This window comes from Seriola lalandi, unplaced genomic scaffold, assembly GCF_002814215.2.
Source record: "Seriola lalandi dorsalis isolate HSWRI2012SDOR001 ecotype SW California unplaced genomic scaffold, Sedor1 jcf7180002054654, whole genome shotgun sequence".
Taxonomy (NCBI): Eukaryota; Metazoa; Chordata; class Actinopteri; order Carangiformes; family Carangidae; genus Seriola; species Seriola lalandi.
The window spans coordinates 982,288-1,007,808 of record NW_019525207.1 but is presented as its reverse complement, the minus strand read 5'-3'; the positions used below and the strand labels follow the sequence as shown (position 1 = coordinate 1,007,808).

The 25,521-nt window shown below is 40.1% G+C and overlaps 1 protein-coding gene across 1 annotated transcript; it reads left to right on the top strand.

Annotated features, from left to right (window-relative positions):
• Positions 1–398: 398 nt before the first annotated feature.
• slc25a10b (solute carrier family 25 member 10b) lies at positions 399–13,067 on the top strand. Its single transcript, XM_023420597.2, has 12 exons — positions 399–524; positions 706–931; positions 6,328–6,447; positions 7,335–7,449; positions 7,583–7,631; positions 7,818–7,859; positions 7,950–7,993; positions 8,084–8,154; positions 9,468–9,560; positions 9,647–9,724; positions 9,844–9,900; positions 11,118–13,067. Exons 2-12 carry the CDS (start codon positions 842–844, stop codon positions 11,217–11,219), a joined length of 861 nt encoding a protein of 286 aa, XP_023276365.1. The 5' UTR covers positions 399–524; positions 706–841; the 3' UTR covers positions 11,220–13,067.
• The last annotated feature ends 12,454 nt before the right edge of the window (positions 13,068–25,521 follow it).

Sequence of the window (25,521 nt, the reverse complement as noted above, 5' to 3'; positions counted from 1 at the left end):
TAAATCCTAAATGACAGTAGTTTAAAAACAAAGACTAAGGGTCACACTGCTTGACGCTGCTGCCAATGGGTAACAAGACACACAAGGCACGCACTCTGCCACGCTGACTGCGTGTAGGCTTCTTCAGTCGTTGTTGAAACTCACCACACTTTAACAACCAACAGTGTGCGCGCGCGCGTGTGTGATTCCTGTATTAAGTGGGACATGTAGACACTTGTTACAAGCAATTTTGCATGGTGAACTAAAGTTTCTCTCTCCGCTAGCTTTAGAGGGGCACGATCCTCTTAAAGAGACAGGGGGATATCTGGCCTTATTACAGCTGCACGGAGGATGCGTATCACTTTAAAAACTGCATGACAGTTGGTAGTGGTGTGGTGAAAGTGGGGTATGTGTGTGTGCTGTTCGGCTTTAGCATTTTCATACCCCGCTGTCGACCTTTGAATCTCGGGCCCCGGGGCGGGTAGGCAGCTCCGCCGTCCACGGTGGCAATTGGCTGCGTTTTTCTCTTCTGTCTACAGCTGCAGGTCGTGGCCCAAACACAGTAGACAGTGCACACATACACGAACACACGGTGCTTCACGTGCAAACACGCACATTTTGTGGCGTGAGTGTGCGCGATGCTGCTAGAGCCCAAAGTCCTCTGGTCCGTGGTGCTGACTGTTATCGGAATGTTTGAAGATTAACGAGGTTATCCGTGTCCTGTAGACCACAAGCCACTGCCAGCTGTACCCCTGCAGGCAGGCCAGGAAGCCGACAGAGCAGGCGGACAGCGTGTCGAGGCGGGCTGGAAGGAAGGAAGTCACCGCTGTAGCTGCATTGAACGACGGCAGAGGACGGCACCATGACCGAGAAACGGATGTCGAGGTGGTATTTCGGTGGGCTGGCGTCCTGTGGAGCCGCTTGCTGCACGCATCCTCTGGATCTCCTCAAGGTGAGGGCAGCAGCCAGTGTCCGCCGGTGTGTAGAGGAGTGCAGGCCTGAGCACCAGGCTACAGCTGTTTCCAGCGGTAGACACAGAAGACGGGCCAGATATCAGTTGTTAATCTCCTGACTACTCATCATATTACTGCATGATTTTAAGCTGTTTGAGTGTTTTGTTGTAGCAGCAGTGAGCTTTAAGTGGTCATGCCACACTGAGCTAACACATGTCTATAGTATCACTGTAATGTATATGAGGATGTGCAGGGCTGGTAAAATGTAGGGCACAGGTTAAGGCTAGTGAGAGATGGTAAGTCCAGCTGACACTTACTCTTAATAATTATAAAAAATAATTGATAATAAGTAATTATTGAATTGAATTTGGATTTAAAAGTACGCCTAATGTGTGTAGCTGTAGTGGCACATTTAATATTAATGGTTTATTGGGATGAAAACAGTATGGTAATTGTAAGATCACACTGGCTGGGATTTATGCAGCCTGTCATCGCCTGACAGCAGGTGTGTGTGTGCGTGCGCGCGCGTCTCTTGTGTCACATGTTCATTCTTGTTACTATAGAGGAGTAAACCAGTACATCTAGACCCAGTGCCCAAATCCTTACTACTTCACTTGTACCCCTCTTAAGGCTGCACTGAAGTCAGCAGCACGTGACCCTGATAACAGTAACTGGTCCTCAGGAAGTCATGGGCTGTGTAATTATGCAGACAAGGCTGTTGATCAGCACTTTGCAGTAAGAATGTCTTCTGGAGAGCTTCATATCTGCCCAGAGTTGCTTGTGAGATGGTGATGCCAAATGAAATTATAGTAATATAAGACTGAAGCGTGATATTTTGAGTCTGGTGATTTAGTTCCTTCAGTGTTCATGAAGTCTCTCATTAGTGTAGTAGCAGTAGTTTTCAGTGCAGCTCCCCTACCGCTCTACTCGTAGTACTGAGAATAACTTTATTTTTAGAACTGGCCTGTTTTTGACTTATGGCTTTTTGTCACTCTACATCTAAAGAAAAAAATAAACCAAAAAAGAATATACTGCACACTGAACAAAAGGGCGTTTTATTTGTAAAAAGAAGATAGCAAGTATCCTAAAGCATAGTAATTTATCCCAAACTGTATTGAAGTGAGAGCCTCAAGCCTTCTAGTTTCTTGTATCCATTTCTTTAAACCAGGACTTTCAATGTTTGACAAAGTTGCCCTCTGCCCCGCACCCCCCACCCCTCAGAGAAAATCAAGACAACTGCAGCTTCAGCTACAAGTGTCTTTTTCTTCAAGTCTGTAAAAACAAAAATCAAAAAAATCAGGTTCAAGTTGCTACAACTGTACAGCTAACCCATATTAACTTATATTTGTTTACATTTTGTAAGTATACAGAGCTAGTTATTAGCAGCTCCTTTTTGTAGTGCACCTATGTATATGCAGAGACTTTGAAAACATTAAAACGTAATCATTTTCAGGCAAGTTCTGAGAGTTATAAGGAGCGTCTCTTCTCAGTGATTTCTAAGATGATGTGTGGATGTTCATTTGTGACGGACATCAGAAATAATGATATCCTTGGAAAGTGCAAATCAAATTTAATCCAAAAATATGTGTGTGTCATATCTGTTTCCTCAGACCTAGTTGATCTGTGACTCCAAGAAGGAGAGCCATTTTTGACATAAATTTTGACAGTTGGGCACTAAGTGTTTTAAAATACCTTCACTGTCCTGTAACACATTTTCTGTTTTGTTGACTCTTTACTCCAGTAGATTAGATTAGATATTACCTAATGGTTATGAGGGTTAATTACTTTCTGCTTTAAGAGTGTTTGAGGGTGACTTGTCGCCCCCTTTTATGCCCTCCCCCACCCCCCCACTCCCCACCCAAACGACAAGGACAAGGCTACAAGTTACTCTTTTCACCTAGTATGTATGCAAAGAGCCTCCAATTAAAGCTGAGATTCAGCATTCTTAACTCAAATTCATTGTTTCTCTTTAGTCCCATTGTGCTGGAGTACAAAGGCAGCAGAACAAAAGAGTGTGTCACTGTTCAAATACCTGCATACAGATTGCTCTGTATGTGCTCATGTAGCTTTTACACCAATCAAACTGCTGTAGTGGCAGTCAGGCGAGGAGTGTTTCTGGTGACGGATGTAGGCGACACCATATTTGATCCACAATCAGTACTTTTATCAGGAGCTTCCTGGAGCTGATGAAGGGGAGGAATTTTCTCAAGTGTTGTTGATTTATAAAAATGTATAAAATTATTCACTGGGAATTTGAGAATAATTGATCAAATAAAAAACTAATTGAGCAATCCTCACTCATGCTCACTGGAATTAAATTATGTTAGGTTGGGAGCTTGGAGTTAAACCACAGCTTGGTGATTGTACAAACTGTTGACACTGCGTTGATAATGGATGATTCCATGAATTTTAAAGATGGCTAGTGTTACTTCAAAGAAACCAGAAAGTGCATGATGGATACTGGAGGAAGCACTTTCTCAATCACTGTCATCTACTTAGACAGAGTGGATTTGTTTTCACATATTGAACAAAGGTAAATTTGCATTGGAAGTATCCTGAATAAACAGGTGTTGATTTCTGTGCTGTAGTGCTGGATGATATGGCTGAAATGATTAACGAAATGAAATCACAATGTTAACAAGAATATTTCTGTGGTGAGGCAAATGCATTGAAAATCAAACAGGAAATTTTCAAAGTAGTGGACCGTGTCCTACTGTTACGTATTACATGAACCCAAACTTCATATGTGTAAAACAAAAACTTGAGTAACCACTTTTGTTAATTAATTACATCTTGTTCAGAATGATTCATTTGGGCAACGGACATTTGTAAAATGAGCACATCATGAGAGTTCATCATCACATGATTATTTTGCTGATTAACAATTATATACAATTATTGCCACAGTCTTTTTCCTAATGAGCTGCCATTTTACCCACATTGTGTGTAAGACACACAAATGAGAACTCGTAGTTTGTCTCAGTTACTGGACGGAGAGACAGATGGTGACTTTGACGCAACAGCTTACAAAGCTTAAAACGTTAATGGCTTCATAACGCTGGACACATTCCTGCAAAAGCTAACAGCTAAATATAGGACTGAGGTGGAACTTGAAGAGAATATGTGAAATTGGTTTTCAGCATAGAAATAGGAAAGGCACATATCACCATGCAAAGAGCGCCGAGTCATATTCCGCCTTTGTGTTAACCAAAACATCTATTACGCCCTCAGATAGGCCAATCTATTGTTATCCTAAACTGATACAGCTGAGTTGCTTAACAAGATTAGTCAGACATCACCTAAAAAGACAAACACTTATCAACATATCTGGGTGTAATATTTCACCACGGTGTGTACACAAGTGTTCCTGCCCATATACACATTAGCTTGCTGAGGGCTCAATAGGACATTGTCTTGACACATTTTTGCACAACACTCTGTGGTTCCCTTTACCAGAGTTTTCAGGGATAACACCAGAGTCGGTCCTGCCTATGTCCAGTTTCCAATCCTTGAAGTAATTCAATTTTTTCTCGCAGTGTGAAACCTGACTCAAATATGATTGTGTCAAGTTTTCAAGGCTGTAAGATTTTATTGTGGATTTTCAGCTATGATAGTCTCCTTTTAAATATGAATGGCATTTCTGTCGGTTGGTCCATCACTTTGGTGCAGACTGAAATATTTCAGCAACTGCAGCAGTAGCTCCACCAGGAGGTCAAAGCTTTCAGTCCATTCCACTTATTATATTTCAACATCTTCCAGATGGAGTGGCAAAAAAATTGCTAGAAACGTTCATGTGCACATCAGAACAAAAGACTTTTAAAACAAAACAAAACATTAAATCATTGAACATATTGGTTTAATGCCAAACACTATCATCCCCAGCTGTTGTTGATATTTTGTGCTGATTTGCAAATGTTAGCAAGCTAACACACTAAATTGAAGATGGTGAACTTGATAAACATTATATCTGCTAAAAATCCATATGTTAGCATTGTCACTTCGACCATGTTAGCATGCTCACATTAGCATTTAGCTCATAACCTCACAGAGACTCTTATCTTGTTTTCATTTCTTCTTTTAGAAGGCGTGATGGCGGCACTGTGTGCTCCAGAGATGCTGAAAGAACATTTGTCAGAAAAATGTGAAGTCTAGGCACTTTTCTAGTCCATGGAGGCATCAGTTAAAGCTAGCTTTGACACTCAGATGTTTGCACATTCAAAATGATGAAAAGTTCCTATCTAAAAGAAAAATGCTGAAAAGGTTTTCTTTATCCAGACGCAATGAGCAGTATTGTATTAGAAGATTTTGTTTGTGCACCCAGTAGTTCTCCCAAATTTCAATCTCTAAAGGATAAATGTTTAACCTGCTGCCTGACTTGGTTTGGAACCAATGTGTCATGTAGACCAACAAGTGATGATTAAACGGATGATTTAAGGAAATAGAGGAAATGATTAAAAGCGGCCATTAAAATCCACTGGTGATGTGACAGGGGCAACATTGTGTTTTGAGGGGCTCCGTCTTCAGACTTATATACTGATTAGAACAGAGGACAAAGGCCATATTGTAGAGCTATTGTCCTCCTGACAAGGACAGCACACACGCATACACGCACACACACACACACACACACACACACACACACACACACACACACACACACACACACACGGGTACCATTAAGACATTTAGAGAACTTGTGCATGGTATTGTAACTGTCTATGTTGCACATTACTTCTTCCTCCACCAATTTTACACTTGAGGGTCAGTTTGCTCATCATGTTTATTACTCCTCCCCCTGTGCAGTAAAACGTTTTATGATGTCCTGTGTGGATGGAGGAGCTTTTCTCAGCTCTGAAAAAATATCTCTGATGTTGTCATCAGGAACTAAAGATTTTAACACATAGGGGGAGACGGTGTTATAAACTGGAGGTGTGAGGGTGAAAAATGTGGCCATTTACCAAGCAGCTAATGAAATATGGAGTTGCACTATGGGAAGTGTAGGATCTAGTGTGTTTTGAGTTTGACCCATATAATGTCCTAAAACTAAGGATATCTCCGGCTGATTAGACTTTGAACATCCTTTTCTTGTCTCTCACAAAGCCCCTGTAAGGACGTGCAAAACTAAATGACTGGAATAACCCTTTAAGAGGTGACACATTTAGGCTTTTGACACACTTAGTTGCCTAAATAAGTTAACTAGTGTGTCTAAGTTACTCCACAAGGAGGAACAAGAAGAAAAGAAATTGCTGTGTCAACCCCAAGAGGATCACACATTGTCTATGTCTGCAGATTTGTTGTGTCTTCGCGCTGTCAGATGTTTTCTTTGTCACGCCACTGAAGTGCCTCACTTGATATTGAAAGTGACATCAATCCTAGTACATCACTGTCTTTCCAGGTGCACCTGCAGACACAGCAGGAGGTGAAGAAGAGGATGATGGGGATGGCCATTCATGTGGTGAAGAATGACGGGGTGCTGGCTCTTTACAATGGCCTCTCTGCCTCCCTTTGTAGACAGGTGTGTATGTTTGCAGCTGAGTGATATAGCCTTAACAATAATGATAATAATGACTGTGCACAGCACTTTTCAAAACAAAGTTACAACAAAATACAACAATAATACAAAATTAAAATGCTATAGAATACCCCACAATAATTTACAAACAACAATAAGAAGAAGACGCGTTGGACATAAACCAGTGTGCTGGCATTAGTAAAAGGGATTTAATGGGTGTCATGCTTTCTTCCAATGTACACATGACTTCCTAATAAAGCAGTGCATACTCTTGGCTGACCTGACATGCAGTTTGAGTAAAACATGATGTGTCTATGACCATCAAGTCCTGCATTTTCCTGGTGAAAGGAGGAGAGAGTATGACAGACTACCTTAGAACAGGTTTTTGAATAAATTTCCTGTAGCTGGTGTATTGTAGTGAGATTCAAAGAGATTCATGTGCTTCAAACATTTCATGTGGAAATGGTGACTTCATGTGCAGTCACACAAAATAGCTGGTTTGCGGCAGAAGGATGCTATAAATATACCAGTAGAATAGTTTTATAAAATATACAAGGATTGCAGTGTGGTTAGCAGGTCTGTACATGTTGCGGGATGGATCCAACATGACAGAAAAGTTGAATCACAGCCACTGGAGGATGAAGAGTAGGATCAGTTCTACCTTGTAAATGCTGCCTCCTGTTTATGGGCCTCTTTAAATGACGAAACTCATTTGAAACCATTTTTAGATTGGTTAGGCTGCATGAGGCTCCTTCTAATGGTTAGAAAAACAAAATGTTAAATAATGAGCAATAATGAGTGCAGGAGTCATCCATCCGCCGGACTCTTTTTTTTTTTTTTTTTTTTTAATAAATGTAATCCTCCTCTCCTCTCTCCTCTCCTCTCCTCAGATGTCCTATTCTCTCACCAGATTTGCCATTTATGAGACAGTGAGGGACATGCTGGGCAGCACAAGCCAGGGCCCCATGCCCTTCTACCAGAAGGTCCTGCTGGGAGCCTTCGGAGGTGGGAGCACACTAATGTTCACTCACTCACTCACTCACTCACTCACTCACACACACACACACACACACACACACATGTGCACGCATGCAGTGTCACCCTTGATTGTGTGCCAACAAGATTTGTCTTTCAACAGGTTTCACTGGCGGGTTTGTTGGTACACCGGCAGACATGGTGAATGTCAGGTAAGATGCCGTCACAATATTCAAACCGGCATTAATATTCAGTGGAGTCCGACAGTCTGACCCCACTTTACCTTTCACTTGAATTCACAATTCCTTCAAACAAATGGTTTATTGTTGTTATTTTTAGACAATGGTCAAAACCAGCAAATAGTTCAATCAAAAGCTCTGAACTGTTTTTGCTTGTAGGATGCAGAATGACATGAAACTACCACCAGAACTGAGGAGAAAGTGAGTGGTGTGACTTTCCCTTTGTCAGTTTAGCTGTTTTAAGTCTTTTACTGTAATTTAACGCTGATGTGTTGTTGTTTTTTCTTTCAGCTACAAACATGCCATCGATGGGCTCTTCAGGGTCTCCAGAGAAGGTAGATCCCAATCAATATAGTGTGTGTAACTTCATATACAGCACACAGTGGCATCATGTCTGACCTCTGACCTGTGTCCCGTCCCCACAGAGGGTGTGAGGAAACTGTTCTCAGGAGCCACCATGGCCTCCAGCAGAGGAGCCATGGTCACTGTTGGACAGGCAAGTCACACTATTCACAGTCTGGTGATGGGCTGGAGTTTATCATGTGGAACCTCTGTGGGTTTTTTTGGCATTGCATGCGTAGACTTTGTGACTTAAAAAGTCATTTCAAATACATAATACAATACATAAGTATTTAAGAGACCCAGGGATTCTTGGGCCAGTGAAGAACTATGTCTGTTTTGTATTTTGCTTTATTCTACCCGAGCTAATGTAATCACAATTTCAATCCAATTTTTCGTAAACACATGAATATACTTACTAGTCACGTTAAAGGATGTCAAATTCAGCAAGCATTGATAAAACTGGGCATGCTGTACATATACTGTAAAGTTATTATTGAAGGGTGCCTGCTGAAAAACATTTCTGTGTATCTTCTCCAATCCTCCCATGGAACAATAAGCTCCATTAGTATGGGCTGCTTGGTGGGTCTGCAGGGCATTACAGTGTCTGGCCTCAATGATGTTACTGCAGTCTCCTCCAGAACCTGAGCTGCCTCTCAGAAGTGGAGAGTAGAAGTGTAACAGTCTCATCTGCATCAGTATATTCATCTCAAGACCTTTTTATATACATAGTTATTAGCTAGAGAATGACAATAGCAAAATACACATTCATTACCCTGAAGTACAATGTTGTTTTGATAGAACAGTTTTTTCCTTTTTAGTAAAACAAAAAGATTCACTGTGAAATGTCCCCTGACTGATCCATATGTCATACATGTTATTTCTTCAAATATCAGCACTTGAAATCAACATGCAGCTTTGGTGTCTTGAAAATATTTCTGACCATCCTACTTGCTAAATATCCCACATCCCAAAATGTTTTTATGATCATTTCGTAGCATTTAATGTCAGTTTATTTCTTTGTTTGTAAAGACAAGAAAATTTGACAATGCCACGCTGTCTTTTGTTGTACTACCACTAGGGGGAGCCAAATACTTCCATTTTAAAACATGACACTCTGACTGGCTGTTATCTTTGACTCATCACACTTTTTGTGAAATATATAAAGGCCGACCCAGTTGATATACCCATTTCACTATGTGACCATCATGTGCGCGGAAACAAAAGGAGAACACAGACAGACACGCAAGCCACATTTCACATCTGGACCATGCTGATTTGAAAGCAGTGAAGAATTTGTGGGACACAGATTCTTATAAATCATGCTAAATAATGATAAATATGAATATGATGATTCATAATATGAATGAATAAATATCTAAGAGTGAGTTTAGATTACAATCAGATTTTTCTTTTTACCATTAAAATGACACAAGTTTTCTCTGGCTCCTCTTATCTTTCTCCCTTTAGTTGGCATGTTATGACCAGGCCAAGCAGCTGGTGTTGGGAACAGGGATGATGGGAGACAACATGCTCACACATTTTCTTTCCAGCTTCATTGCTGTAAGTATCAGGTCTCAGTCAGCGTGTGACATTTACAAGGTTGGTTTGTCGACTGATCTCAGCTTGTGTGAACTGTTGCTCTGCAGGGAGGCTGCGCGACATTCTTGTGTCAACCTCTGGATGTACTAAAGACGAGACTGATGAACTCAAAGGGAGAGTACACGGTGGGTAGATCCCTCCTCATCCCCCTTCATCGTCTCCTCTAATCCTTTCATTCCTGTCTGCTTATCTATCTTCTCCATTTCCCAATGTTCATTCCCACCCGGCGTTTCTCTCTCTTCAGGGGGTGACACATTGCTTACGAGAAACCGCCAGGCTGGGCCCAATGGCATTTTACAAGGTAAAAAGAAAACCTCACAAAACAATGTACATTAACACCATTAAGGTTATTTAGTGCCGCTGTTAATCAGAGGTTCTTTACAGGTTCTTAGATTTACTATTTCAGTTATTTGACTCTGTGTCAGGATCACACATGGATGCACTGACCAGTGTTACCTGCCTGTAGCACAGCAGTGAAAGAAAAGACCTGGGCCCTGGGTAACAGTATTCAGTCCAGGGTGGTAATAGGTGCTGTACCACGGGGAAAAAAAAAAAAAAAAAAATTTCCTGTAATGCATTTACATAGAGGCAAATTAATTTAGTGACATAAAGTAGATTCATCATTCATTTGTTTTTTACTATGCAAATAAGCATGCAAGAGAAGGGGCACCAAGCAGAAGTACAGTGGTAATGAGGAGCAGCAGCAACACAACCAGAATACTTGAAATGAATCCTTTTTTCTTTTTTTTTGCTTTTCTTTCTTTGGGGCATTTTATGACTTTACTGAGCAGTGACAGTGGAGACAGAGAGGAAATGCAGGCAGAGAGTAGGGGAATGACTTGCAGCAGATGTTCCGGCTGGCCAGGAGTCAAGCCGGGGACTCACTGCTCAGGTCATTTGCGCCCATGTGGTATGCGCCCTAACCAATCAGCTATCAGGTAGCCCCAGGGATGCAGGTTATTAAGGTTTTAACATCATTTGCATTCTTCGCACTAAAGCATATTGATTTTGCTTTGTTGGACTGGAAGCTGATTTATCAATATGAATTAATATAGAAGTTTCACTCAGCTATATAATATATAATGAATATGTTATTATCAGTATAATTTTGAATGATTTGTTTGACACACAACAACAAGCCTCTGTCTTTTTAAACTGTGTATAGTGAGCCTCCTCAGTGCACGCTGTGTTTCGGATGAAGAAATATTGTATTAACATACGAAAACGTCTGTTATGATATGTCATTGTTATATACAAATGCATGATAAAACAAAAATATATATTGGCACCAAGCCCAGCTGATCCCATTGCTGTTTGGGAGAACAGATTTGAATTTGCGCTGCAATATAAACGGAAAGGAAAACTCTCATTTACAGCACTGGGCATAATAAGAAATCATTACATTTCAGAATGAAGGCATTGTTTAGCTGATTAGTGCAGTAGTTGTAGCTTTCAACTGACAGTTGTGATGGGAGAGAAGTACAAGTAATAATAATCTAATGCCGCATTCTTTTGCAGGGTCTGGTCCCAGCAGGGATCCGCTTGATTCCCCACACGGTGCTCACCTTCATCTTCCTCGAGCAGCTCAAGAAGAACTTTGGCATTCGCATCATCTCCTAAACTCTGCAATGGGCTGCTCTGTAATCTCAGCACTCAGTACTTTAAGGCCAGTCCACCAGTGGTGCACAGCGCATTCAGAGCCCACGCCAGTGTAATAGCAATTGTAGACTGTGGCTTAAGAAGTTTGTGCCAGGAATGTGTATCCTGTAGACCTCAACAACACTTGATTGTTTTCCTATTAGGCCAAGATGTTGTTTGTGATTTAGCAGAAGTCTAAAATGTACTTACAAACACAATGTAGCCTTGTCATCAATCTATAATATTTCCCAAAAGCCATCACTAAAACATGACTAAACAAGCTTTTATGTAACATACATAGTAATCATTCCCAATAGTGGTGACCAAATGTGATGCACCCTGAATTTTACAGTTTTACAGATTTATTTGTTTGACTTCTTATCATGTAATAATTAGTTTTGAACGGGAAATCAGCCACTAACACGTTAGAATTTCATTAACTTTTACCTGATTCTCCTCCCTTCATTCCACTCCTGTCACAATTTCATTCTTAAATCTTTCAGAGAAGAGGACCAAGCTTGTTTGTCTTGTGGTTTTAAGTAAGGAGGGAGTTAGCGGGGGAAACTGTGAACCAGTCGGAGCAGACTGTTGAAACTACATTTGGCAGTGGCTCTTGCATTGACTTCTCCAGTCCTAGTGAATTTGAATTTGCAAACGACCACTTGATCTCTTTAAGTTCCTACTGTTTGAATAGAGAATCATGTAGAGAACTGCTGTACAGTACAAGTGTACCTGTAGCCATTTCATCTCTAATGTTATTACTCCATTGAGCTAAATGCATGTCAGACTTTATGACTCAGGATGCTATTATGTAAGGCACTTTACTGAAACTCAATGGACTCATACTCACTAACCTGCTGCGTAGAAACACATGCTGTACACTAAAACATGTTCTAAAAGTAAGAATGGAAATATTTTCATTTGTATTGACTTTAAAATGTTAATGGTTCCAACCGAGGATGTTTTCTGCCTCTTGTTGTCCCATTATAAGTCTGACTTTGGTTCAAGCATTCTCTGTGCTGTGCCTGCTCTGTTTACAGAGACGAGTAATGTTGCCTTACAGTATCTGTCCTGCAGGGGGCAGTATAGTAATGTGTGAAGTATCTTCTCCTGTGCTGATAAGTCCTGCACCTTCATCCTAGGATACAATAAAAAAAAAAAAAAAAGACTAATAATGTCACTGAATGACTGTTTGCCTGCATGTTCTTATTTTCAAGAGTTGCAGTGTGAGGTACGGTGTGGTACATCAGCCATAATATTGGTACTCTTAACCCTAATTTTATTCATACGCACAGAAATGAAACTGGAGGAACCCACAGTTCTGGGTGTTGCGAATCTGTATTTTGTAGATCATTCACCAAGAATTTTGGAATTAAAATACTAATGGAAAAAATATGTGTGGGTATTATGCCTGTTTTCAATATAATAAGTCAGGCTACAAACTTTTATTTTGGTAGTGAATGAGATTGTTGCAAACCACACCACATTTTTAAGGTTATTATTTTTGTCGTCTCATAAATCAGCTGCAGGCCCTCTTGGTTGTGTTAAATCCACATCATAAAACAAACACAGTGATCTCTGTGTTTCTGGTTTCTGCTGCCACAGGCTCATAGTACAATGATGCTGGCTGTGACTGGATCCCAACAAAGACATAGTTGAATGTTCTGCCAGTCCTTCACACCAGTCCCCAGACTTGGGATCAGTACTTATTTTGCAGAATTACAGCTTCTCAGCCGGCACTTTGTGGCAGGACAGTCCACAGTTAAGTGGTGATGTTCAGCTTTTATAATAAATGGTGGCAATGTGACTCTGTTCCTCTGCCTCGATGAAGATGGCTGCCCATTCCTTTATTAATACCATCCATCACATGCAAAGCATTAATGACTGTGACCATTCATGTCTAGCATCACATGTACGTATGGGAATTCATGAGCCTTATGCCTCTGAATGCACTCTGCACATGATCTCATGCTATTTTTTGCACATCCTTGGAATGCTGCCTGTGTGTAGAGCGAAAAGGAAAACCAGGCTGTATAATATATATATATATATATTCAGGTGTAAAATGTTGAGGGAAGCAAATTCATTTGTTCCTACAGCTGTTTTTTTCCTTTTAATACACATCAACATGTTTCATTTATATTTTTGAATAATTCTATATATTGAAAATACCAACACTTTGTATTCAGCATTTTTTGACAATTAAAACTGCTGCTTTTTTAAGTATGCAAGCACTTGCAAGAAATATTCCCCTATGCAAGGAGATACAATTTTGATATGAGAGGCAAGATTTTTTTTGATGAGAAACAAGCATACTGTAAATTATAGCAAAATATCTGACTTCATTAATTTTCCATTTGTATTCTCCGCTACATGTTCGGCTTAGAGGGACCTTACATGTCAATATGTTTTAATTAATGTTGTATAACATCACCCTTCACAGATGAGTGAAAAGAAGGGGGAAAAACATGAACTTTCCAATTTCTAACAAGCGGAACTTACAATGAAGGACCTTGCCACTGGAACAAACATCGGTTCCATTCATGCCATCAAAAGACAAAAGTAAGAAGCAGCACTGATTAATAAGGAGGCAAGGTCACAGTTTTGACTTTCGGATCTTTGTGTGAATGTCAAATGTGAAATAGAAAGCTGGTGAATGCAGATGTGAGGGTGTTTCAAGAGTAACTACCCATCATCTTTTGCATAAATTAACAAATTAAGCCACAAAACTGGACCAAAATCAATCAGCTGTGGTAGAGTGAAGAGCGAATAGTGGAGTTCCATTCAGGAAGTGGCCAGAAGCACAACTCCAAATTAATGCAAATTTTGCTCTGCCTGCTGAATGTGTAAAAATGCAACTGTAAGTTAAAGCTTAAGTATTGACGACTCTTTAAAATGATATGTCAGGGCTGTATTTGAATAATAATAATGATAATAATAATAATAGATAAATAACTTCCATTCACTCAACTTTGTCTTTTTCATGGTTGGTCATTCAGTGTCTGCTTATAGAGAGCACTGGTTGTATTAGGAGGACTGTTAGTAGGAATAATAAAGTCATTCCCCTCTCTTCACTGGCCAGTGTGAGACTTTAAAGGCCAGCTGCAGTTCAGTTTAATCTGAGCATGGTCGAGGGCTCACAGAAAACCGATTGAGGGCTTTGAGCTGAGTCTGATGGAGACACAGCAGGAACTCATATTAACTCAAAGGTCACAGTGAAACCCTGGTGACAGACTGAAGGTGGGCTGAGAATAAAGCTAACTTTCCGCCTGTTGCTCAGTGCATGGTAACTAGTCTGGTGACATATATGCAATATGATTTTGAATTTGATATTATTATTTAAACATTAGGTTAAATAATTCCCTTTGTCATTATCTGGTCATATTAGTGCACACACTAATAACTATGTGTAATGTGACAAATAGAGAAGAGATTTGGCACCCAACTCTGCAGATCCCCTCTTTACTGTTTTGGTTCGCTCCCAACACCACTGAGAGACAAATATTTCCCTCAGGAGTTGGTGGAGACCAAAACAGAGCTGAATATTTACACACACACACAACTCCACATGAATGCTAATGTTGTTCCGTCTGTTGGGGGTGAAAGTAGACACCTCAGCATTAGCCGTCCGCTATAGTCCAAGCTGATCAGCGGTAGATCGACTTCAGAGAATTATGGAGATCAAGATAACGTTGAAAGAAAGGTAAAAGAAAGGCATGACACTAAACAACTGCTACTACTCTATCACATCCTAATGAAAGACCGAGCACTCAGTGAGAATCCATTTTCAGTTTTTGTCTTTTTTTAAATTTCTTTTTAAAATGTTTTATTGGTTTTTGCTGCATTTCTATTTAAATGTGTAAATGAATAATGTAAGGCACTTTTAATTGTGAATAAGATGTTGTAGAAATTGCAGGAAAATGGTAACGGACAACTTCTTTCTTTTGCTGCATAAATGAGTGCATCTTTTTATTAACACATCAAAAGCACAAAAATGGTGTTGCCCAAAACCAAAGTGAGAGTCGGGAGTTATTCACCCCGAGCTTCTTTCTTAAAGAGACCGTGTCACACTATCCACAGACCCAACACAGAAAGGCCCACGTGCAGAGAACGTACAGCAAGGCGAGCTTCCAATTATGGTGAATTATGTCAAGAGAGTTCGCTACATTGTGCTATATATAACTTTGCCTTATACCATTCAGTGGTGTCCTTATTATAGCAAGAGAAGAGCGTTTTCATTGAACTTTTGTCATTGAACACATGCAACTTGTTTTATTGCGTTTCACAACTTAAACATTAAGTTGGTCATTGTTAGTGTGGCTCCAAATGTCATATCCAGTGTTTTTAATTGGTGTGGGCTTTTTCAGTTCATCAAATGGTTTTAAAAACGTGCTGCTTTTTTCCTTCTTCTCTCTCATTCTCTTTCTCTCGGTCACCACCCACACACCCCCATACCACCCACCCACCCGCGCACATTCATGCATCTCAGAAACACTCTGAAGATGGATCAGAGTTCAGCACCTGCTGTTAGTTCACATTCTGCTCTCATTATTTTTGCTCACAAGGTCATGACCTCCCCACCACAAAGACTTTGCAGGAGTGAGTGATCAGTAGACTACATGACAGAGATGTTACAGCTCTTTGGTCCGATTTCCTTTCACGTTAGTGAGCTGGTTGATGATGACACTTGGAGGGGAACAGACTCTGACAGCATCACAGCCAAGTCTTACGCAGGTCCTTGCAATATGTGGCAGCTCAGCAGCAAGCGCGCTGCCCCGCCAGCTAAAACACAAAGCACATTTGGGAACAGTTGCAGTTTCTACTTGGACCTGTACAACTGACTGGGCTAACGTGGCTTTTGCATCGTTTTCAATAATAGCCTCCACAGTGACCTTGTAAACCCAGCTAATACAGTTTTGTTATTGTGACCTGTGTGTTATTGTGTATTGTTTTGTTGCAGTTTACTGCTGTTTTTATCCACACAATGATTTTGATGGTTCTTTAAATGGCATTGTTTCACAGTAACCACTGTAATTTCCATGACTATATGGATGAATAGAAGATCAACCTTGATTCCTAAACCTTGACAGTTTTCTTTTGCTCAGCGGTGCACATCTGCTTCAAAGCAACAATTACTTTGAACTAGATTTTATTTGATTAAAAAATCTTGTTGTCATAAATGTGGGTATAACCATGCCCTTAAACTGAATGGGATGCTGTGAGTAAGTAGTAGTAGTAGTAGTTAAAGGGAAAAGGACTGCGCTGGTGTAAATTAGTAATGATCATCATCAGCAGATGGAATTTGCTCAGTCATGAAATTGTAGCTAATTTATTACCAGACGATGTGAAAACAATGTGTCATGTTCTGCCCTGAGGGGACTCTTTCTTATGGACTTTAGGTTTATTTCCTGTTTGATTTTGAAAGCACTTACTTTATGTGCCCACTGTCGCTTTACTTCCTGTTTTTGTCTCGTTTTCCCTCCACGATTGTCTGCCCCGCCCTAATGTGTTACACCTGTGCCTTGTTACCTGCTCCCCCCCGTGTGCATTTAGACTCTGTGTTGTTATCTTGGTTGTTTCATCTGTTTTGCCTCTGTGAAGTTTCCGCCGTGTCTCGGGCTCCCAGTTTTTTTTTAGATTGTTTTGTTTTTGCTCTTGCTTTGCTCCTGTTGAGTTCCCTTAATGTGTCCCAGTGCTTCTGTTCTTGTTCCTGTGTTTTGGGATTTTTGATTTCTTGCTGGCCTTCTCTGGAGTAAGATCTTGTGTTTTTCCTGGGTTTGATAAATGTTTGAACAGATCCAGCCCCATCTGTTAGTCTGCCTTTGGGTCCAGTTTACATAAAACTTGACAGTGCCAACAGGTCGCTCATACTGATGAATGTACTGAGAATCATCACCTGAACCTGAAGCAGCTTCATAACAAGTTTCAGCTCACTGTTTTTAGCTGTTTTGGTTCACTTTGGTTTTCAGCACGCAGCTGTTTCCAGAAGAGTACCTCCAAAACCCACAGTAAAGGACCTGCTCAGCACAAACAGCAGACGTTCAGAGAGCTTCGCAACAAGGAAGGTCGCCATTCAGAAAACGTTGAGACACGTTATCTTCATGTGTGAACCAGAAAGACATAAGCACATGTAGAGGAAGAAAAAATTATAACGGACACAAACACAACTGGGGTGGGGGTATATCAGAGGTATTTACTGTTACAAAAGAGCATGAGAAATGTTAGAGAGCAGTATTTTAGAGTTGTTTTCTATCTTTCTCTCTCACACACAAACCAGAACACACATTTCTCCCCTCACTTCATGTCAACCAATAAGACTGATGTGTCTGCCAACAGCCATTCTCTCTCTGACACGCACATCACATTTCTGCTCAGAGGAAAATGTGAACGATCATAACTCGCGCTCTGACTGACTGTGGGGAAAACAGGGGGGGGGCTGCTAAATGCAGGTGCTTGTCAACGCTCGGTGTGTGTTGTGTGTTTAAGAAGATGGGGTGTGTGGTCATTAGTGTGGATCAGAGAGAGTTCTCCTCTGATCAGTGGTGTTAAGATAAATATAGGTCTTTGGCGTTTATGACCCAGGAGATAATCCCTCTTGAACCAGCCTCCTGTCAGCCAATCAAAAACAACTGTCAGTGGCGCAGAGATACACTGTCACTGTGTGCTGTAATTACCCATCTTCTCACGTGCGACACATTTAACTCAGTGTGTGTGCTGGATTTAGTGGTGAATTAGTGTGATGTAGGTGTGGGCGAGTGAATGCATCAGGAAGGATTAGAGGGATTGGGAGAAAAGATGCGAAAAACAAATTTATGTTAGAGGTTGTCCTTCTGGAAGTTTCTCCCCTTTCCACACAGGATCTCCAGAGCTCAGCCATTGGCTTCTTTGTCTCCCTTGACTGTTCAGTTTGGCTGAGCGGCCAGCTCCAGGAAGAATCCTGGTTTTTCCAAACTTCTTCCATTTAAGAATTACTAAGAATTATTGTGCTCTTGGGAAACTTCAGTGCAGCAAAAATGTTTTTGTATCCTTTCCCAAATCTTAGCCTCAACACAATCCTGTCTCTGAGCTCTGCAGGCAGTGCCTTCCTCCTCATGGCTTGGTTTTTGCTGTGAGACTTGATATAGACAGGTGTGAGCCTTTCTAAATCATGTCCAATCAGCTGACTTTACCACAGGTGGGCTCCAGTAAAGGTGAACAAACATCTCGAAGATGAGCTAAATTTAATTTTAGTCAAAGTGATATTTCAGTTTTTCCTAAAATTTTTATTTTTTTTTCTAAAATTCTGTTTTTGCATTAAATGGTGTTCAGTGTAGATATATCGGGGAAATATCTTTATTCTTTATTATTCATTATTCTTTTTACATGTCTGTGGTTGTGTGAAAGTATACTGACACCTCCATGAACACAATCTGAGGTTTACGTCTTAAGTGTAACTGAAGTGATGTGTGTCTCTGAAACTTCCATCATTAACTCCATGGCAAGTCTCTGCTTTCCTTCCCTCCAGTAATGTATGTGAAGTGTGTTGGAGGAAATGTGCACTTGCACATTGTTGTCACATTGTCTCACAGGGCATTAAAGCAATACAGGAAAGAGCTGTTAAACCATTTTTCTTGGAAATGTGATGAGTGGGGGGGAATGAGCGCCAGCTGGAAAAGAGAAGCACAGATCATTTGCATATATGCATATGATAGGTCTCATTCATGTCTGTTTGATTTCAGATTCAGCTGCATTAAACTGCATGAGCAGAAACAATGGTTTTAAAAACAGCCATTTGCCATTTGATTTCCCTGGGGGAGGGCTCGGATGTATCAGGCAGAATTTCTTTAAAGCTTTATTCAGAAATATTTATTTATATTTCCAGAAAAGGGTTTCGTAGATTGCAGCTGCCTTTGATTCACTGCTTTGAATTGCAGTTTTCTGCTACTCATCTACTCACTCTGTCCCGCTCCTGAAGGAACTGCATCCTCATTTATCAGCAAGCTAATTGAAGGTAGCCACATACACTCTGAAACAGTATCTGCTCAGCTGCACCATGTGTTGACAAAATTCTCTTTTGTCAGCTGCTTTCCCTCCGCTTGCTGTCTCGCTCCTGTCGTATATACGTATGAGTGTGGTAATAATACTATTGATGTGAAGTTTCAAAATCACAGCCTCCGTTCATCTCACTCCAACTTGTAGTCACCAGCATCCAGGACCCAACACTGTCCCTTGGGTGACAGCCCCTCCCTCTGGATCTCCTTCCCCAAACACATCCATGTCTGCACCAATGAGTCTATGTTCAACTGCTTCTATGTTTCGTTTAATGTCCTGTCTTATCTCACGTCTTTTAGTTCTTTAGGGTCTTTAATCAAAATCTTCCACTCTCCTTTTAGTTCTGTTTTTGGTCTCTACCAACACCTAAGGGAAATATCTGGCAATTTACCATCTGATTGCTGATTACAGCTGCCTGATGCGGCGGGAAACAACACTGACAGAGCAGTGACAGTGACTAAAAACAGTTAAGTTGCAGGCAGACAGCTAAGCAATGAGCTGAAACTCAATATGAAGCTCAAGCCGTGGGAGATTCATATTTGAACCAGAGCTGACGGCAATCCTTCACCTCTTGGCCACTAAGCTGCTCCACAGGAAGAATTGGACATGCTTTGCTCAATGGGAAAGTTAATTTGTTCATTTAATCACTCAATGACTTGATCTCATTGAGATCAAACTTTCTTTTTCAAGGGAGGGATGAGAAACATTCAGTCAAGCAAACACACAACCAGCATTTAGAGAACAACGCGTCTGAAGCCGGAAAAACCAGGAATCAAGTGACAAATAGAATTTATATAAATATATTAAAATATATAATTATTGAATTATTACTTTAACATGGGGCTAAATAATTCCCTCTGTAATTATGTTGTCATATTAGTGCATACGCTTGAGCAGCAGTATTCACAGTGGTTCAATGATTACTTTTTAATATGAATGCTGTTGCTCATAGAAATAAACCCACGGAGAATTATCAGCCAGCGCTGCAGTTCCCCTCAGATCAGATCTACAGCGTGTTGTAGCTTGGCTTATTGTTTTGCTTTTACGTGACTGTTTTGGTTCAGTCTCATCAGCGTTGTCGATGAACTACAGAGGTGGACAAAATAACCAAAATGTCTGACAAAACCATACAAAACACTGAGCATGATCATTCATTTACAATAACAAAGGCAGTTACACACCTGAATCAATTTGAGTTAAACAGTAATTAACAGGATTCGCCACTTTTATTGGAAGTCCAGTAACCACCATTTTTATTTGCGAGACGTTGCAAAGACGCACAGACACGGCCGAATTACTGGTGTATCCGTCACTTCAAAATAATTTGAAAGGTTGATGGGGTACAATGACATAAAAGTCATATGCCAAACATAAGAAAAACTGTGTCGGTCACAAGACCCTCACCCAGCAGAATATTTTCTTAACACAATACACAGCCTCGAACATCGCCACAAATTTGAATCAGCACCTCTGGCAGTCCTAATACTGTCAAGTTATTGTGCTGTGTTTGGAAGGGTTTCAGCTATTTGTACAATGTTTGACATTAACTTGCCATAAGATGCAACAAATACTGAGTCAAAGATCCAAAATTAATTGTATTTATAAGTTGTTGGACTAATATAGAATATCATATTTTACTGTATATCACATGGTCCATGTCCTGAGTATTTCCTTTGTTTGTGTATTTTTAACTTTGCCCTGTTCTGGAATTGGGAGTTGTTTGTGTGATGTATTGTATTTGCATGTCATGTGTAATGGGTTTTGCATTAAGTTTTAGACTTTGAAACCATTTTCTGAGAGAACTGAATTTGCATCTGGCAGATGGTTTTGATCAACAAGCTGTTTTATGAGGTTTTAAGTTCAGAAGGACTGTCAATGTCGAAATAAGATACTAATAAGAATATTTATGCATTACGACAAGAAGATTTGATCACAGTGTGTCTGGGAAAAAAATTAATGAATTGAATGGAGCAGATGCTGACAGAGTCTGTTGCAGACAGATATACAGTTTCCATCTGCAAAATATTGATAAACTCAAAACATCACTAGCTACTAATATGTGATCAGAGCTGTTGATCTATTCACAACAGAGTTAAAGAATTACTGTGTGTTAGTTTTTTAATGTGAAGAAAAAAATATATAAGAAACGCAAAAAGCAAAAATAAGTTTTGTCTCCAGTGATGGAAAGCAACACTACTGTTAACTCTTGTTTTGCTTCTGTTTCTGTCACTTCTTTTCTTCTACTGGAGTTAGCATGCTAACCAGCTAGCCCCGGTCCGGCTGGAGGGTCTCATCACTTTCCGATACCAGGTTACTGTCGTGTCCAGGCTGCCTTGAAGAAGCAGTGCTGCTTAGAGGGAGATTTATAGCTGCTTGTATTGAGACCATGTTCCATGGCGGAGAAAACATAGACTACAAATAGCCCCTTTAATTAATAGGTAAAAACTGATAGAAATAAGGTTCTGTTTGTATGACATTGTCAGAGGAGTGTATTAAATAAGTTGTTACTCTATGTGCATGAGCACTTTAACCAAGTTGTGATATTAGGATGGCAGCTGGGATGTCAATAGGCCTTTTATTTTTCTTCTAAATAAATCTCACAATTGTATATGATTTTTTATTGTAATTAACCTTTTTCAACCATTGGAATATTTAAACTGTGTCAGTGTATGTGTGTGTGGAGAGAAAGAGGGCAAAAGCAAGATCTGCCTGAGTAAATGAAATCTTTGTTCATTCAATCAAATACTCTCAGCTGACTGGAAAAAATTAGAAGATGTTTTCAAACATTATTCATCCAACTTTAAACTCTCTCTGAACTTTAAAATATTACCTGATTTCACAGCTTCAATTGCTGCGTATCAATCACGGCTTGTAGAGTTATTGCAGGGAACTGGATGTAACACCTCGACAAATGTGTGTGCATGTTCATGTCTGTTTAAACATTTGTGCAGATTTGAATGTTGGCATGTTTCCAAGAGATACATATGCGCTTGAGGATCATCCTGTAAAGGATCTGGCATTCGTTAAGCACAGATGAGGCTGCAACAGCTCAAGGTCAGAGGCCACTCGGATATTGAATTGCATTTTTCTTAATGTCCACTTGCGATATGACAGAGAGGAGGTACAATGAGAGAGAGAGGGGCAGGGTAGAAAAACAATAATGCCTAGCACTGAGGCCATTCAGCATCTAACATGAGATCAGATTTCATCTGTGAATACCGAGCCAGACCTCAGATTAATGGATTCTCATTTACATCTCCAGGCCAGAGATATCACAATTCTGAGGCTGTTTGTAATTGTCATTCAAAGGCTGTGGCAGTTATGAAGGCCCCCATCAGCATAAAGTCCTGCTATATGCAAAAACCAGTCACCATGCAGTCGCACCCTTTGCAGAGTGATGATTATGGTGTAAAACCTTCATTTATGTGTTTGACCAAGGACAGAGTTTAATAACTCTCTTCAGCTCCTATCAGGGTTGAATAATTATCATCATGAATTACAGCATCTGCCCACTCATCAAAAATGTCTTAAATTCAGAGTTTTTACAAACACTTTCAATGCAATTAAATAGTGGTGAAACACTGCTGGATACATGTTTACACCAGAGTCCAAGCAAGAAATTGGAGCTGTCAGGTGGTCAGACAGATTTTAAATGAAATCCGGTGTTTAACTCTAGTATCTGAACCACTTATTTGGAGGTGAAAATGTAGGTGACCGCAATGAAAATATGCATTATCCTTGAGCATTGCTTGCTGTAAAAAATGTTTGTGCACAATTGTAATTCAAAGCTGACCCAGCCAAGGTAATTCCACAACATGTAATAGATCTGATGTCAGATTCAGCTTCAGTATGCCTCCCTCCTCATTTACGCTTATTAAAGCTGCTGTCGGTGAGTTTAATAGGGATAAAATGAAACCTTGGGCTTTGACGACTCACGGGTCAGATCAATTAGACTAAGGTTTCACAGGGTAACTCCCTCCTGATCAACATCACTGATGCTAACATCCAGCCACCACCTTCCCCTCCGCCACCATCCAAGACTCCAACTAGACTCAGATTACTGACTTATCAGTTGGGTTATGCTGCTAATTATAGGGCACTGACCCTGAATCAAATCTGTCTGTGCATTGATGCATCATAGTGTGTCTTTTTATTAACGCAGAGTTGTTGTATAAAAGTGGAAATTGCTTCTAAATATTAAAAGCACATAACTCTTCCATTAAATTATAATGCAAATACTCTCATTTTCAAAATAAAAGAGTAAATATTTAGATGCAAGGTAAACAATGATGACATTTATAAGACTTCCAATATCAGGTCCAATATCAGGTCCAATATCAGGTCCAATATCAGGGGGCTCAGTAACCTGTCATCTGTACTTCATAGTTTAATACTGTCTGTATGAAAATCCAGGGCTGCCATAGTTAAAAAGAAATTATTCAAATTAGATTGAAACCAAATTTCTTGTGCACATCAAGTCTGACAAAATGGCAAAAACACATGCACACACACAAAAAAACAATTGTCATTTTCATGTTTGAATATAGTACGCTGAAAAGTAATTGTCAGTGGAGCTTTGATATTACTACTATTAATATTGATTTTACTATTTTCACATGTGAAAATACAACAGCAACTGAATTGTAGTTTCGATTGTTTTTATTATATCGCACGAAAATGTGAGTCAATGTAAATATCTCCATTCATGAACTTCCGTGCTTTGTAACCCTATTTGCCTTTTTCTGTTTGCTGAGCACCTTATGACGCTGAGGCATACGCACATCCAGTTTCCAGAGCTGAAAGTCATGGGATTCTAGTCAGAGAATAGACAACAAGCAGGGTCTCCAGTTTTGTTTTTCCTCATGAGTCTCTTCGCTTTATCAGCATGTGGGCTTTCTGACACAGCCCTTATTTTGCCCTCATGCTTCAGTGGTCTCCTCAGCTACACATGGGGGGAATCGTTTTGGAAATGAAACTAAACATACTATCCTTACCTTGAGAATCTTAGAAGATAATCAGGCAAAAAATGTAGGAGATTAGGGGTGAGTCAATGCACAAATCTCACACATGCCTACAAAAATGTTGCATTAAACACTGAGTGGGAGGAATAAGGTTTCTGAGATACTCAAATGCAAAAAGAGAAAGAGAGAGAGAGTGAGAGAAAGGAAAGAAAAGATCATGGTCGTGCAAACAATGACTAATAATCGGGGAATACATGGGGATAAAAACATTTTTCACAAGAACTTTTTATTTTTTTTATTAGCAACAGCTTGTTAACTGATGTTGTGTCCTCCCTGTTAGTGCAAAGCAACAGTTCTTCTCCATTAAAAGCCTAAATGTAGTTGCTTAACACACTTTATGACTTGTCATAGCAGGAAAAGCCCAGGGAACTGAGATAATGAATGATGCCTTTGTTAAGTGTGGCAAGGCAATCTGTGTATAAGCAGGGCCCTGACACTACACAACACCTAAAGTTGATTAATTACACCTGACCTTGACAGGTACAATCTCCAGGGCCATGTTAATGAAACTGAACACTGACATTTTATTGATATGGGAGTTAATAAGTTATAGCAAAATTCAAATTCAAATGCAAATGTCAACTTTGCCCTTATTTTATTTTTTTCATGTTAATGTAGTACACTGTCGGCTCATTTGAAAAGAAGAAGTCAGTTCTGTAAGGCAAGATAACTTTAGTTTGGACTGTAGGGATCTTTAGACATAAAACACATGTATCTGTCTTTGTTTTGAGTTGGCACACAGTGTGTTCAGACAGAAGGCAAGATGTATTTCAATGAAAGGTTTCTTTTTAACAGTGGCAGATTTCTGTACTGCAGACGGACTGTTCCACTAACTAGCAGGACAAAGCACTGCAGCTTTGATGACAAGAGGAAGCTTCATAAAACATTAGGTCATATCTTCTTCTTCTTTTGGTACTGGTCAAACCTTCACTAGTGCTGCTCTTGTTACTGGTTTACTCTCTCTACTCTCTCTTCGCCCTGCTGGTTACTGTTTTCCTGATTGTTTACCTGACTGCAGCCCACACCTGCCTGACAGTAACCTTGCAGCGACCTCCTGCCCCCACCACCACCTCTGCAACTTTTTCCCAGAGAGCCTCAGGGGAAAAATATTCAATGACTGATGCACATTCAGTTCGGACCACCAGCTGGGAAACGACTTGCATAAAGGTAACCTCATTTAGGAGTGAACGTACCGGAAGTTAAAAAAATTACATTTCAAAATAAAGGTACAA